Genomic DNA, 14,918 nt, shown 5'->3' with positions numbered 1-14,918 from the left:
ATGGAAAGCATCATAAAAACAAAGATAACAAAATATTCCCGAAGAACAAATGTAGCACACTGCCTGTTAGGGTAAAGCCCACCAGCTCAGAATCCTTTTCTTCTTTTCAATAATTACATGTAAAAATCAAAATAATGCTGCATAGTACATGAAAATTACGTGTAATTCCAGTTTCTATGTCCTCAAAGTTTGAGTGAAGCAAACCCACACTCATCCATTTACATACGATCTGAGGCTCCCTTCCCACGATGCAGGCCGGGCCGGAGCGTGAAGCAAGACCCAGGGGCTGGAGAACCAAAATATTTACTATTTGTCCCTTTATGGAAACACTTTGCCAACTCCAAAGCACATTTTCTAAGACATTTTTTAAGTGGAAGTAAAGGAAAGCAGAGTCATAGCAACAGTATGTCATAAGGAAAAAAGGATAAAATAATTTCAAATGCAAAAAGGTTTGGATATCTCAGAGAGAGAAACTGAGGAGCTAGGAGTTAGGGCATATGTATGTATATATATATATATATATATATATATATATATATATATATATATATCTTTGGATTTTGAATTAAACAAATTTGAAATGATTTCAATCACATATGAAATATTTTAAATTATAGTACTTTATTACTTTTAGAAAAGCATCAGCACAACTTCAAAATTAAACTACTCATTCTCTGTTAAATTCAGGCATTCAATAATGCTAAGCACACAAGAGTATTATTTGTAATAATAATATTACGCGACAGGAATATTTTTTGTAAACATCATTTCTGAAAACCAACTTAGTGTGCATAGGAGGAAATATTTAAAATTGCATATTCCATATTCCTTGCTCCATACTCAATAAATTCTATTTCTAGAAATCTATTCTTTAAAAAAAATAAAAAGATCAGCCAGTGATTTATAGAATAAAATGGTCAAATGCAACTAATTTGTGATGGATAACAAAACTGTAAGAAGCTTATATTTTCAACTATAGTGGATTGACTAACTATAACTTTTTTCCGCCAGCACTACTGGCCAATGATAAAGGGTTTGTGTGGCACGCACGGGGCCCTGAGTTCAATCTCAAGTGAAATAGAATAAAATAGTGCTCTTGGGACATATTTAAAGCCAAAGAGATAATTTACCACATAAATCTAAAATCAAAATGAAAAATAAACAGTTGAATATATCATTCAATTATGATTTTTTTAATTTTGAATTTGTAATCCACACATAAGAAGTAAATGTACTGAAATATTAACAGGTCTTATCCTTTAATAGTAGGACTATGCTAACTCTATAGGTGTCAATGGCAAAAACACCCACAGCTGTGTTTTTATTTTCTTCCCTGATCCTTTCTGAATTTTCCACATGCTCTAAAATGAGTATGTACTAAAAAATAAATAAATAAAATAAAATGAGTAAGTGCTGTTCATGTAACTGGAAGAGGGATGAGTGGCCGGGTAGGACGTGGTACCTTTTCTAAAACAAACCCAGAGCAGAGGTACTTACCTTCTTTCTCCCGTAGTAGAGCAGCTTCGTGAACTTCTCCACTACCTGCTCAGGCGTCTCCACAGTGGGCGGGATCTCCCCAGTGAGCAGGTTGCGAGTCCCAGTGTTCATCACCGGCCAGTCCTCATCGCTCAGGCTGATGAGGTTGGCCACAGGCGCCTGTCGCTTGTATTTCTCCAGTTTTTTGCAGTCTTGCATCAGTAGCTCAGCTATGTCAGACCCCACCATGGACTGCAAGGCAAAAGGGGTCATCCTGAGGGACGGTCTCACTGGTACTCATGTTGCCAGCCCAAGTTACAGAAGAAAGGTGCTAGGCATCACCCCTCTTCAAAAGGAAGACGATCATGCAAACATGGCAGTCCTTTCTTGGATTACTGTATTTCAAATGTCAGCTTTACTACAATGGTTATTTTCTGCCTGTCGGAGCCATGAGGCTTACTGGAACCATTCTCAGCTTCCCAGTGGTATTATCTGGCTGGTGCAATAACCCAGGAACATTCAATAATTCCCAGCCAGGGGAGAGGAGAGTCAGGGGAACTGTTTGGGTTAGCAGACTGGTGTTGCCATCGGAGCGACATTCTTCCTGAGGACAACGTGTTGCTTCTCTAATACTGCTTTGCCCATCATAGCACAGACCAACTCTTATCTATACCGCAAATACTTCAATTCTAGCCCAGCAAGCACCTGCCCTCCCATCAAAGCAGGAACTTACCCCATTCTGGCGACAAAGAAGAACTAACAGTTGCCAAAGCAGAGCCGAGTCCCTGCTCCCTGGTGTCCCAGATTTGTGGCTCTGAGCAGCTTTCTGCTGGCAAAATGTCATGATGTCCACCTTGTGTACATCTTGTCTGTGAAGAGATTTCAGGATCAGGGTGAGCAGACATATGACCCCAGGACCTCTACAGGGTGCTGGCAGTCTGGAGTTGAGAACACAGCCTGATAACCCGGGGCTGGATGACACATCTGTACCCACAGGAAGGTTATTCTATTTTGAACAGGAAGAGACTTCAGAAATTCTCTTGACGCACTTTCCATTTTACAGATGAGGAAACTGAGGACCAAACAGAGACCTTAAGGGACCGCACAGAATATGAGGTAAAACTTTGGAATCTGGTGATCCTGAGCCTAAATCTACTCAGCCACATTTCAGTTTTGACAAGTTTCTTATCTCCTCTGACCCTGTTCTTTCACCTCCCTAAGTTAGGGATAATAAAAGAACCTACCTTTGTACAGAAAAAATAATCAAATAGAATGATATGCAGCAAGTGCTCAATAAATAGACATAATTATTTGCACAAGGTCATTAGATAAGTCAAAGCAACATTAGGGCCAAGCGCTTAGTACCCAACTCAGTTCTGCACTCGCACCCATACACCTGTGTGTAAGCAGAGACAGCACTCAGTTTTGAAGCTCCCAAATGCAATATGGGGATTTTTATAGGAGGGGAGCTTCAGAATAAGGATATATTTATACAGTAATGATGATATTTGAAGAGTTTCCACCTGCATAATTTCTCTTGACTCTTATTGTCATGGTGTGGAATAGCTCGTCTCAGAGGGAAAATCAAGGTTCAGAAAGGACTAATGAACCCGCTCACCACAGTCGCACTGGTGAGTAGGATGCCTGAACCCAGAAGCCAGGTTCTCTGACACTCAGCTGCTACTGAATGGCAGAGGAGGAACCCTGTTCCCTCCTTATCAGCAACACAACTGTACATGTAAAAGCTGTTCCAGTTTGGTCCTGCAGAGGGCAGACCTACACATCATCCAGTAACTGGAAAGCTGATCATTCTAGCTCCAAAAAAGGTGCTGTTGCAAGAATTGCTTTCTGTTGTGCTCCACTCACCAATGATTTCCGGGGCTATAGTCCACTTTCCCACTAATATCTATGAAATGCATGAAACACTAAAACTTCCTGCCATGCAACTTCTACAAAATGAAATCAATTTTTAGGTTTCCAAAGTAAGCTTATTTTTCTTTCTGGTCTCCAAATATCAAATAGCTTATCAAAATAGCTCAGGCCACCTTTAGTTCCATTTAGCAGCACAGAGAACTCTACTCCAGCTGGGACAGACCATTTCTTCCAAGGAAGCTAGGACAAGGCCCCAAAGTACTGACACAGGCAGGAAGATTTTCCAGGTTGTAAAAGCCTTTGCTAAGCAGCTCTTCCAGTAATTCACCTGATCAGGGGTCCTGAGAAACTTCTCATCTCCTCTTGGGCCTCTGAGTCATTCAGAATAACCTGGAACAGAAAATCAAATTGGTCTTGAAGACTACTCTACCAGTGTCTCTGTGTCCGATTCCAGGGCTGTGGCCCTAAGGAGTGGCTCTGTGCCTTGTGAGAAAACAAAATGACCAAAGTGGAATATGCTGTTGAAGATGAACCGCTAGCATCTCAGAGAAAGCATAGCTCTAGCATCACTTCTTTCAGAAAAGAGCACATCATTCCTGCAGCCTTGGATCCAGGGAGTGCGTGGCCCAATTCCCCACCAGAGTATCCCCTCTTGGAGCTGCACATGCTAGGGCAAAGGGAAGCACGGAAGTATGTCAAGAGTAGTTGGGTGAGCCAGGAAGACAGCTCAGTGGCACAGTGCCTGCCTGGCAAGCACAAGATCCTGAGTTTGATTCCTGGCACCAAAAGGGAAAAAAGGTAGTTGGGCGAGCAGTGGGCCAGCACTGCCAGGCACAGAGCGTGTCTACCTACCTCCATGCTATGCAGTTCAACAAGGGGCACCTGCCCATCCATGGGCGAGCTGGGACACACACACACCAGCTGACCTCCTGGCCCAAAACTCACAGAGACATGAGGGACGTAGAACTTCATGGGTGTCTTGGGACCAACTTCCGAGACAGCCCCTGACCAGTGGACACAGATGGCATTGTTAGCATTACTTTCACTGTTTTTCTCTAGTTTAGAAGCATGCCACAGACATGCTTCTACCCAGATTCTACCTGGGACTTAGATAAGCTTCTAGGCAGGCTAACAATTAGAAGAAACCTGTGATTCATGCTCCACTTTGATTTAAGTCTCTGAGAATATGTCAGAATACAATGCAAGGATTTGATAATTTGATTAAATGATAATGTGACCAGCCTGCACTCTTACTAATACTAAGAGGCCAAGAAGTGTCCAGTTGCTGTGACTTCTATGCCCATAGCAATCTCCTACAACCAGACTTTGTGCCCTGCCTTTGCCTTTCCCCATGCTCTCTGGCTTTCACCTTCTCCACCAGTTGCTAAAAGGGTCCCTGAATGTCTCCTGGCCCTGCCTGAGAAGCAGCTATGGTGACATCTCCTTTATAAGAGAAAAAGTGGGAAGTGCTCCCTTCTGAGAACCAGCAATGGTGCAATCTCCTTTCTCCTTTACAAGAGAAAAAGTAGGAAGTGAAGCCAAAGCCAAAGTTGGCTTCACTGCCTAGAAGGCCTGCATAAGAAAGAGGGACAATAGTTTATTCCCAGAAATACAAGGTCGAGGAGACTCCCCAAGAGCCTTGCCATCCAGCCTTTCCTCGTTAGGCTCAACCAATGACAGCCATCGCTTTAGTACTCACCAGCCTGCCCTGGACTCCACGCTACTGAATCCACAGGATCATACTGTTCTGAGGCATCTGACATGTACTGACTGAGCTCATAGCTGCTGGAGCTGAGGCCAGACTCCTGCTGCTGGAGAAGGTTGGACTTGCTGGCCAGGGACTGCTGAAAGTTAAAAGGCAATGAAAGCACATGGGAAGGACTTTCAAGGAGCTGGTCCTCTCGAGTGATTCTTCAGAGAGAGAAGATGCAAAGTCCCCAGTAAGCACAGCAAATGCAGATATGTTCAGTTGGCAGGGGTTTGGGCTGAAGGATGCGTCATGGCTCAGTGTGTAGTGCACAGGTCCTACAGTCAGGGCACCTTGAATTCAAACCTCAACTTTAAGTCCCGAACACCCTTCTACTGTGACTTGGAACAAGTGACTTGTGTTACCCAAGCTCAATACCTTCCTTTGTAGATAAACAGAATTGTTCTATTGCTTCCTCATGCATTCATTTACCATCTATATTATGAGCTGTACTGTGCTCCCAGCACAGGGCTTTCCCTGGGGATATGGTTATGTAAGAAATTCATGGAACTTACATTCTGATAAGATATAAGTAAAACAAATATTCAAAACTCATTGTACACTGAAAAGTGTTATACATGCATGCATGACTGCTGTTACCCGGTTGCTGATATTCATCACAGTAATCCTACCCTGGTAAGCATGAGGCGTACAGAGAAATCCACCAAAAATCATACAGAGATAATCAGGGAGAGATTTTTTTTTTTTTTTTTTTTTTTTTTGAACCGGGGATTGAACTCAGGCCCTTGAGCTTGCCAGGCAAGCGCTTATTCTACTGAGCTATCTCCCCGGCCCCAAGGGAGAGAATATTAACACAAGACTGTCAGAAATCAAGAGCTCGGGGGCCTGGCCCTAGCTCAGTCCTTTCAGTGGCTGCTTCCACAAAGCTGTCAGCCTCAGGTTGCTGGAGTTCGGACCTCACAACTCTCCAGCTGGCCAAAAGTGCCCTGAAGGCATTCAAGGAAGAGAAATCAAGAGCTCCTCTCCATAGCATCTTTGCAAATATTCCATAGAACTAAAACTTTCCCAAAATTAAAAATTTATTTAAAAAATTAAGAGCTCCATTTTGTAGCATGGTTGGGACACACACTATGATTTTAAAGAAAAGAGATGAGAGTCAGGAATGGTTTCAAGCCCTGTTTTTCAAATTTGAATTAAAAGATTCTAGCAACTTTCAATTTCCAGATTAAACCAAATTTCTATTGCCCTGGGGCCCCTAGAACCTAATACTTAGTGACAGCCTCTTCTCTAGGCCAATTTGACAAAAATGCAAAGGGCTAGATCAGCACCTCAGACTCGCAAGACTGAATCAGGAGAGCAGGGGTGTGGGGGTGCAAGGGGAGGCCCTGCCGAGAGCAGAGGAGGAGAGTTCTGCAGACAGCTGGCCGCTGGAGACCTCATCCCTAAGGGCCCTGCATGCCACTACTGACAGTGTCAGTTATGATGCATGACCAAGGGCCTCCAGCTCATGTCGCTTCAGGTTACCTTATTCTTTGGAGCTCCAGTTGGCAGGTTCTCTGGAAGGAGTTCCCCAGGCCGCTCTTGTCCTGAGCTGGAAGCAGGACTGTCTTTATAAGTATTCCAGCTGGTAGAGCTGCAGCAAAATGACAGCAGAGGTTAGACAGGTGCTGGGCCAGCCAGCAAGGCTAAACGCTCTCCACTGGAAGCTCTCCTGATTCTAAGGTCAGCACAGATGCCACAGGGAAAAGCACTTCTCTCCCATTCCGTACCAGTGTGTTGATCCCAGAAAAACATGCACCCCTGGGTTCCAAATATAATTACTAGAAATAGCCTCAAATCCACAGCAAAAGTTGGTCTCCACAGTCTGCCATCATGGAGTGGCTTAACACATTCGAGATGGAGCCATAATTCTGATGTCTCACTGCCAGCTGGCTCTGAACCACTGGTATATCCGCACCAGTGGTACATGTATCCACTGTCCACCAGGCAGCTGATACCACCAGTGGTACATATATGACTAGCCATGCTGTCTGATGCAGATACCACCAGTGGCTCAAGTTGGTGGTAACACGTTAAATCAGAACACTTTGGTTGGTGAGTCCTAGACTATGGAACCATGACAAATACTTGGGCAAAAATCTCTTCCTTGTTCTGCCTTATGTCAGGATCACATTTCATCGAGGGGTCCAGAAATGGGCAGAGGAGAAACACTCCGGTCTCAGGTAGGACCCAGTCATAAGAACCTTTGCAAGGCTACAATCATTCTGAGGCTCACATAGGATTAAGAGCTCCAGCAGCCTGGCAGGACAGAAACCAGCGCTGGTTGCAGAGCAAGCAACTCCTCAGAGATAAGACTTTCTGCCCAGGCCCTGTTAACGGCTGGCCTAGGCCATCCTGGGCTACTCCCATGTCTCTGTGGCTAGAACAAAAGTAGACAGGTTACTGGAGATATGGGGTCACCACCAGGTACCTCAAGATTGGCCTAAAGGAGTCAGAGTTGAATGAACCTTATCAAACTGACCTTCCCTTTCACACTTACTGGATCTGCGTCTCATTATTTGTTCCAAATGCACTACTCGTGCTTTCATGATTATATTCAGTGAGGTACTTTTGATCTCCATGATCTTCATGCCAGACATAAGGACTCCCCTGCCTTGGTACTGCACCCTCAGAGAGAACAAAATAAGGCCAGGTCACTTCCTCTTTCAGACAGTTCTTTTAGAAAGATACTGGTGAGCTGTGAAGCAGAGTTACTAGAGCACAATTAGTGTGAAAACATGTTTGTTCTGGACACCGGAATAAGCTCAGTGGCAGAGTGGCATGTGCTATGTACTAGTTTAATTCCTAGTCCTGGAAAAAAAAAAAAAAAGCCAAATTAATGAGTCAGAGCTGACAGTGCCTCTCTAAACCAATTAACATGGCTCTATCCATGTGCTCAGTACTGGGGATCACGATATAGGTGGGTGTGGTGGTTTGGGGGTATATTCAACACTGAAACAAATTTTCCTTTGTTAGCCAGTCAGAAATCACCACTAGCCCACACAGGTACCTGTCAGTACAGGGTATAAAACTCCTGTTGATACATGACTGCCCCTGGAGGGTGAAACGATGCCCAGAACACATGATGCCCAGCCCAACACAAAGCAGATGCCCTTAAAAACCAACTTTTCTGTTACTTCCTCAGTAACTCTAACCATGGCTATGAGGAAGAGTCAGAGAAAAACATGCAACAAAGCCATGCACATGACTGCTAACTCCGCCATAAGTTTCTTTTTTGTTTGTTTGGGGTTTTGTTGTTTGTTGTTTTTTTTTTCCCACCATAAGTTTCTGCACCACCATCACATGCAAAGGGAAGTCTTTTCTACTGTTCCCAAGACTTTAAGGAGAAGGAGCTCTGCTCTTGTCTCATTTGCCCAAAAGGGAGCCTTTGCACATGGCACCATAGGCCTCTGCCCTATCTGTCAGCCCAGCTGCTGCCGACCCAAACCCCAAAGGTTTCTTGGAGACTGTTACACACCTCTGTCCTCCTGCCGCCACTGCAGATATCCATGGTAGTAATAATTTCCATAAACGTGTTCATCCCTCAGTGATGGAGAGTACTGTCTCTGAGAGGGACCCTCGTAGCCCGCCCTACGGCACCACAAACAAGTTCAGTCATCTGAGGATGAGTATGGTGGAGAAAAAAAGCCACAAGCACTGGACAAATTAAACAACTTCAGATGGTAGAACCTCCCACCCCCATCCTGGTCCAGAATCTGCCTGAACGCCAGTTCATACAGGGTCCTAGAAACAAAAAACTCAGGATCAGGACAAGAGGGAGAGAGACCCTTGTTAGTTACATAATAAGGCTGTGGTTCTCAGTGTAAAACAGTAAGATTTTATTTAAAACTTTTTTAAAAAACTATATTTTAGTTTAGAATACTTTTTTTAGTGAAACTCTTTACTCTTCAAATACACATGTCCACCAATACTCTGCCCAGATAGCACCTGAGAAAACCCTTCATGAGAAGATTGCAAGAGCCCAATACATTACTATAATTTCCAGCCCCATTATGGATAAAAATGAGATGGGAAAGGTCAAGATGGACTATTTTAGATCTGATTATTTTCATTACCTCTGTCCTTTATATACCTTCCGTTGAAAATCTGACAACCAGGAAAGAAATATCATGTTGTTAATATTAATAATACTTTACCATTTCAGAGTCAAATTCTTTATGCTAATTACCATAATTTCAACACTAAATCTGTAAGTGCATAAATGCCATCCTAATTGGAAAAGCGACAGTAGAACGTAAATGGCCTCCAATGTTCCATGAGCTATTTCATATAGAGCTATTGATCAGAATTCTGTAGGGTCAGAGAGAAATTCCTGATGCTCCAACCTAGAATAGCAGCACTGTTGCCTCCCTTTCTGAACACAAAACCTGTTCATCTATATCTACCTTTCAGGGCTGATTTTTCTTAAAGTTCTCATTCTTCTAACACATCTAGATTGTGTAACCTGCCACATTCCAGGTACAGTTCTGGGCACTAGGACATGGTCTGGTGGTGGTGGTGGTGTCATGCTAACACCAGGGTGGAGTACCCCAAAGATGATAAGGAACTTAGCATAGCATCCTAAGAAAGCTTCTCCTTAGTCTACATACGTTGCCTCTTGCAACCTCAAAGCAAGCAGGTCCCACTTGTGGGCTTGAATTTGTACTTTCTAATCTTTCCATCTCCAGTAAGAGCTGCTTTAAGAAGCTGTTTCTCAAAATGGAAAAATTTAACCCCCTCAAATTAATTAATAAATATAATCTCAAATAGGAAAAAAAAAAAAAAAAAAGAAGCTCCTAGATAAAGAGAAGGAAAATTCTATCTTCAAGGTCCAGTCAGATAGCTCAGCAGACTAAAACACCTGCTTAGGCAGAATGCAGTGGCCAGAGTTCGATCCCTGGAGTGCTGGGCCTGTGCCTGGGGTGCTGAGACAGCAACTGAGACTAGGCTTGGTGGTGCATGCCTGTACTCCCGGAGCTTGGGAGGCTGCTAACAGGAGGATCACTACAAGTCTGATCTATGTAGTGAAACCCTGTAGACTCTGTACTAAATACATTTTAAAAAAAGAAAAAGAAAATTCTATCTTCAGTCATCTGTGAGAAGCATCTAGCAAAGCCAGGTTCATTGCAAGTCTTAAATCCATACCTGTGGTATAAGTGAGTGGGGTAACCTCCTTCATAGTAGTCAACTCCAGACCCAGGATGAGGCCATTCCCCGGGCCTAGATGCATACAGGGGCTGCTGGTGGTCTGCCCTGGGATCCTGCTGTGGCTGAGGACTCCCACGGACATCTTGCCATTGATAGAACCTTTCTCCATTGTGTCGAGGGTGAGGATCAGGCCAACGATATCCACTCCAAAGACCTGGGCCTGGGTCCTTTGATGGTGCTGTGGGCTTCCCCCGAGGCTGAGATGGCCACTGGGGAACCCAGAGTTCCATTCCAACCCTCTCAGTTTCCCTTATATTTTGAGCAGTTATGTAGTTATTTTATTTTCCTGCAGAAAAAACAACGAAGAAAGAAATCATCATTTTAAGCCTATCTCCAAACATGATTATTGATTCGGTTTTGTGAAAAGAGCAATTTGTGGTCCTCAAAACCCTATCTAAAACAAACCCTATGGGCATAAATATAGAGAAATATGAAGAAAAATTGAGCAGATACATAAAATAAATAACAGGCTCAACAATTATACTGACGTTTCTTAAAAAAATTAAAAAGTACATATGGAACAACAGATGTGGGAGGCATGGGAGACAGATAACATTAATAGATGCATCTACAAAATGCTACCAAGGAATCCCAATTAATGTTTCTTTATTTATCCCAGCAGCAAATATTTATATAACACTTATTATAGGGCTGGAGAAATAGCTCTACAGTCTAAGCACCTGCCTGGCAAGCACAAGGACCCGGCTTGATCCCTGGTACTGCATGCTATGCTGGCCCTGGGAACCCTAGGCACACTGTGCCAGCCCTGAAACTGGGCATGGTGGCACACACCTATAATCCCAGCACTGGGGAGGCTGAGATAGGAGGATCACTATGAGTCTGAACTGCATAGCCAGACCCTGTATCCAATAAATAAATGGAAAAAAAATTTAGACATATGATAGGTGTGCTGAACTATCACAGAAGTAGAGTTGACTTTGGAGAGAGCTAGAGCAGAATTCAAATCCTGACTCTGCCACTTACTAACAGGCTAACATTTTTAAGCTTCAATTTCTTTACCCATAACATAGAAATCATAATAACTACTTTGCAGAGTTATTGTCAGCACTAGAGAGAGAAATGGCAAGTGCCCAGAACACTTTCTGGCATGCAGAAACTGCTCAATAAATACTAATAGTTTTATTAGAAATAAAGTTTAAAGTGGTGTGAGTAGCTGAAAAGTATTTCCTAAACAAACAGAAGCTTCGATTTGCCTCTCAAGAGACACATTTTTTGAGTCTTTCCATGAACCTTCTCAAAGAATGAGACCTTATAATATAACCATTCCTCTTCGGGAGCGCCAGCGGACGTGAGCCTGGGGTCAGAAGAGCTCTTCCTAGCTGGAGATTTTCAAAGCTAAAAGTCTTCCTTGAATAAAACAAGTTTCCCCTTCTGATCCTCAAAATGGGAAGTAGCTGCAGGAGTGGTGACCTCCCAAGCCCCTCATTCCATCTCATCAAGAAGAGCAGACAGCCTCAACCCTACTCACGTTCAGGGAGCCCCTACATCACCAGCCCACACAGGGCAGCTCAGCCCCAGCTTTCTTCTTCTTGGGAACTACCTTAGGTTGCAAGATTCTGATCAAGCCTATTAACTTGTTTCATTCCTGAAGCTCCCAACATTGTCTAAAATATCACATCAGAACAAAAGGTCAGAAGGGCGTGTATCCAAACCAAGACATCACTGAACTCAAACACAGAGCCAGGCGCCGGTGCTATGAGCCAAGAGCTATGAGACAGCAGAATGCGCAAGAGTGAGGCACAGAGTTACCCTCAACCTCAACCTCACTCACAGCTCTGGAGACCCAAGGAAACTCAGACTTCTCTAAAAGCCAGATATGATGAAAGCTTCTTGCAAGCAAATTCCAGGAAGGCCCAGTGCTCCAGGTCAGGGCAAGAGAGAATGGACTTTCCTAAAGACCTGTGAAACTCAGCTCTATTCAGATACAAGTAAGTGAACCAAAAGAAAGCTGCTTTCATCTTGTTGGGAGATCAATCTTCACCAACCAGCTCATTCTGACCACAAGGGCACTACACCCCATCTCATCATTGAAATCACATCATTTTGTTGCCACAACACACTAGGCTAGACCTCAGACAGTAACATATCAAGCTGAAAACACCCAAGATTCTCCAAATGAAGGAACTCTCTCTATGGTGACACAGCAAACCCCTCTAGCATTCACACAAGTGACCTTCCTGGCCCCAGAAAATCCAATGGTGCCTTTTATAATCTGCCAACCCAGCAAGCATAGCTCAAGGAAGAGAAAGAAGCAGCTAGCTTCCCCACACACCTGGTCTGGCGGCTTCCCACCGTCCTTCACGCCACTCCAGGGATATGCCCAAGAGAGCCTCGTCTCCTCCAGAAGACTGTCAAAGTCCAGGTGCCACATCTACCAAGACTTACCTGACCCTCCAAGCCATAGCCAGTTAATTACCTTTGCAACTGCCAGGCCTCCATGGAGCTGATTCATGGGAGCAAAGTTCAGCCCAGCCACCTCCGGCTGGGACAGTTCTGATTTGACGTATTCACTCAGCACATTGTGAGAGGCTGGTGCCTCTGTTTGCCTGGCTGTGGGCTGAGCCAGGTCACTCACAGGGGAATGCATCCAAATCCCCACAAACACGGAAGAGGGACACCAGAGAGAGGAAACCCAGGAAGCCCTGAGGCAGCCTGGTCTGTGAGAAGAGCTCACCTGTGGGATGTGAACTTGAGGCTCCTCCACAGTTTGCTTCTGTGACTCAATTCTCTCACTTGCTTCTTTAAAACAAGAATCACACTTATCTTATTAAGAGCTCCATGAAGATTAAATGTTATTGAAGCAGCACATGATCTGTAAAAGTATAATATTTTCCTTTCGAAAGAGATGAACTATTTCTATCAATTGAGAATAAGCACCTTGATTGCCTGATACGGGTTCTTCTCTCTCGTGCTTCTTTCCATTGGATTCCAATTGGTAATCAATTCTGTTATGAAGCTGGAAGGAAGATTAAAGGCTCAATATTGAACTTGTGACATTGAAAATTTTTTCATTATACAAGAAAGTAATTTTTCACATTTGAAACATTTACGTTTCTCAATTATAGTAGACTGTCCATCAGACAAAGGACTCTTATCTAGAACATATAAAGAATTTTTTAAAAATTAGGCCTCTAAAATTCCAAGACCCAATCCAAAAATTGGCATCTGAGATGAATATATACTTCACAAATGAAGAAATACAATTGGCAAGTAAATATATGAAAGCATGTTTAATATTGTTGGTCATTCAAGAAACGCAAATGAAAACAATGCTGAGATACCACCTTACATCAGAAAGAATGACTGTCATCAAGAAGTCAACCAATAACAAATGCCGGAGAGGCTGTGGGGAAAAAGGAACCCTTTTCCACTGCTGGTGGGAGTGCAGGCTGGTACAACTATTATGGAAATCTCTATGGAGATTCCTCAAAAAGCTAGGATTGGAGGTCCCATTCAAGCCAGCTATTCCCCTCCTAGGTATTTTTCCAAAAGAACTGAAATCATCATACCACAGCGATGTCTGTGCGCCATGTTTATAGCAGTGTGATTTGTCATTGCTAAATCTTGGAAACAACCCAAATACCCATCAACTAAGGAATAGATAAAAAATATATGGTATTGCTACACAATGGAGTATTATTTACCTATGAAAAAGATGAATGCAAGGTTTTTGTAGATAATTGGATGCAGCTAGAGACTCTATTAGTAAGTGAAATAAATCAGATCCACATGTTATTATCTCACTAGTGTAAGAACCTGAAAAGGTAATGAAAATCTTAAAGGCACACCAGATACTTTGAAAGGGAAAGAAATTGTTGGGTGGGAAGGATAAACTGGGATAAGGAAAAGGACAAATGAAAGGGGAAAAGATAAATTTAGGTATATATGCAGAATAGTTTGGATAATTGTATTGTCGCTTTCTGCTGGTCTTTTGAAAGGAGAAGTTAATGCTTAAAAAAAGCTTAACTCTGATTTTTTTTCTTCCCCTTTTGAATTTTTTTATAACTTCTTGGTTATTGTTTTGTTTCTTTCTTTCTTTAAACAAATCTTGCACATTTATATCTGGTAATCTGAACAACTAATATGAAGATACCATCATGGACTACAGCAATCGTTGTTGAACTCCTATTACTTTGTTTAGTGAAATCTTGTATTGTTTTGAATGCTGCTCTTTTTTTCTATCTCTATTTTGTATTCTTTAAAAAAATAAAAATTAAAAATATAAAAGAAAAATATGCTTCCTCAGCATTAAAATAAACATGGAGAAGCATACGCCCACATTCACACATATTTTAAAAGTCAGTGTGGCTCTTTTATAAGCCAAATAGTTTATTCTCTCTTTCAACAAACTTTACTGAGTGTTGTATGTGTGAGTCTGACACACGTCATACGGAAGATGCATTCTTGCCTTCAAAAGGCTTAGAGCAAATTAGGCTCTATATATTTGCCAGTCCAGGGAAAAACACCACGATTAGGTCTCATGGTAAGATAAGAAATATAGGGCTGGTGAGATGGCTCAGTGGTCTAAAGCACCTACTTGGAACAAGCTTGGCAAAGCACAGGGACTGCGGTTCAATCCCCCAGCACCACATGC

At 42.9% G+C, this 14,918-nt stretch overlaps 1 protein-coding gene across 13 annotated transcripts in view; it reads right to left on the bottom strand.

Annotated features, from left to right (window-relative positions):
- Sec16b (SEC16 homolog B, endoplasmic reticulum export factor) overlaps positions 1-14,918 on the bottom strand; it is a 56,843-nt gene that overhangs the window by 24,791 nt on the left and 17,134 nt on the right. For 5 of the 13 annotated variants that reach the window (XM_023703582.1, XM_023703588.1, XM_023703592.1 and 2 more), the window contains exons 1-10: positions 12,597-12,703; positions 10,241-10,589; positions 8,574-8,686; positions 7,596-7,716; positions 6,581-6,689; positions 5,048-5,192; positions 4,201-4,352; positions 3,677-3,738; positions 2,210-2,345; positions 1,498-1,728 (exon numbers count right to left, since the gene is read on the bottom strand). In XM_023703582.1, coding sequence (XP_023559350.1) covers positions 1,498-1,728; positions 2,210-2,345; positions 3,677-3,738; positions 4,201-4,352; positions 5,048-5,192; positions 6,581-6,689; positions 7,596-7,716; positions 8,574-8,686; positions 10,241-10,533 — 1,362 coding nt within the window. In that variant the 5' untranslated portion in view covers positions 10,534-10,589; positions 12,597-12,703. The other 8 variants (XM_023703584.1, XM_023703586.1, XM_023703583.1 and 5 more) reach the window with 8 other exon arrangements.

Source organism: Octodon degus, unplaced genomic scaffold (assembly GCF_000260255.1).
Source record: "Octodon degus isolate 3935 unplaced genomic scaffold, OctDeg1.0 scaffold00176, whole genome shotgun sequence".
In the NCBI taxonomy this organism is placed as follows: domain Eukaryota; kingdom Metazoa; phylum Chordata; class Mammalia; order Rodentia; family Octodontidae; genus Octodon; species Octodon degus.
This window is presented reverse-complemented; position numbering and strand designations above follow the sequence as displayed.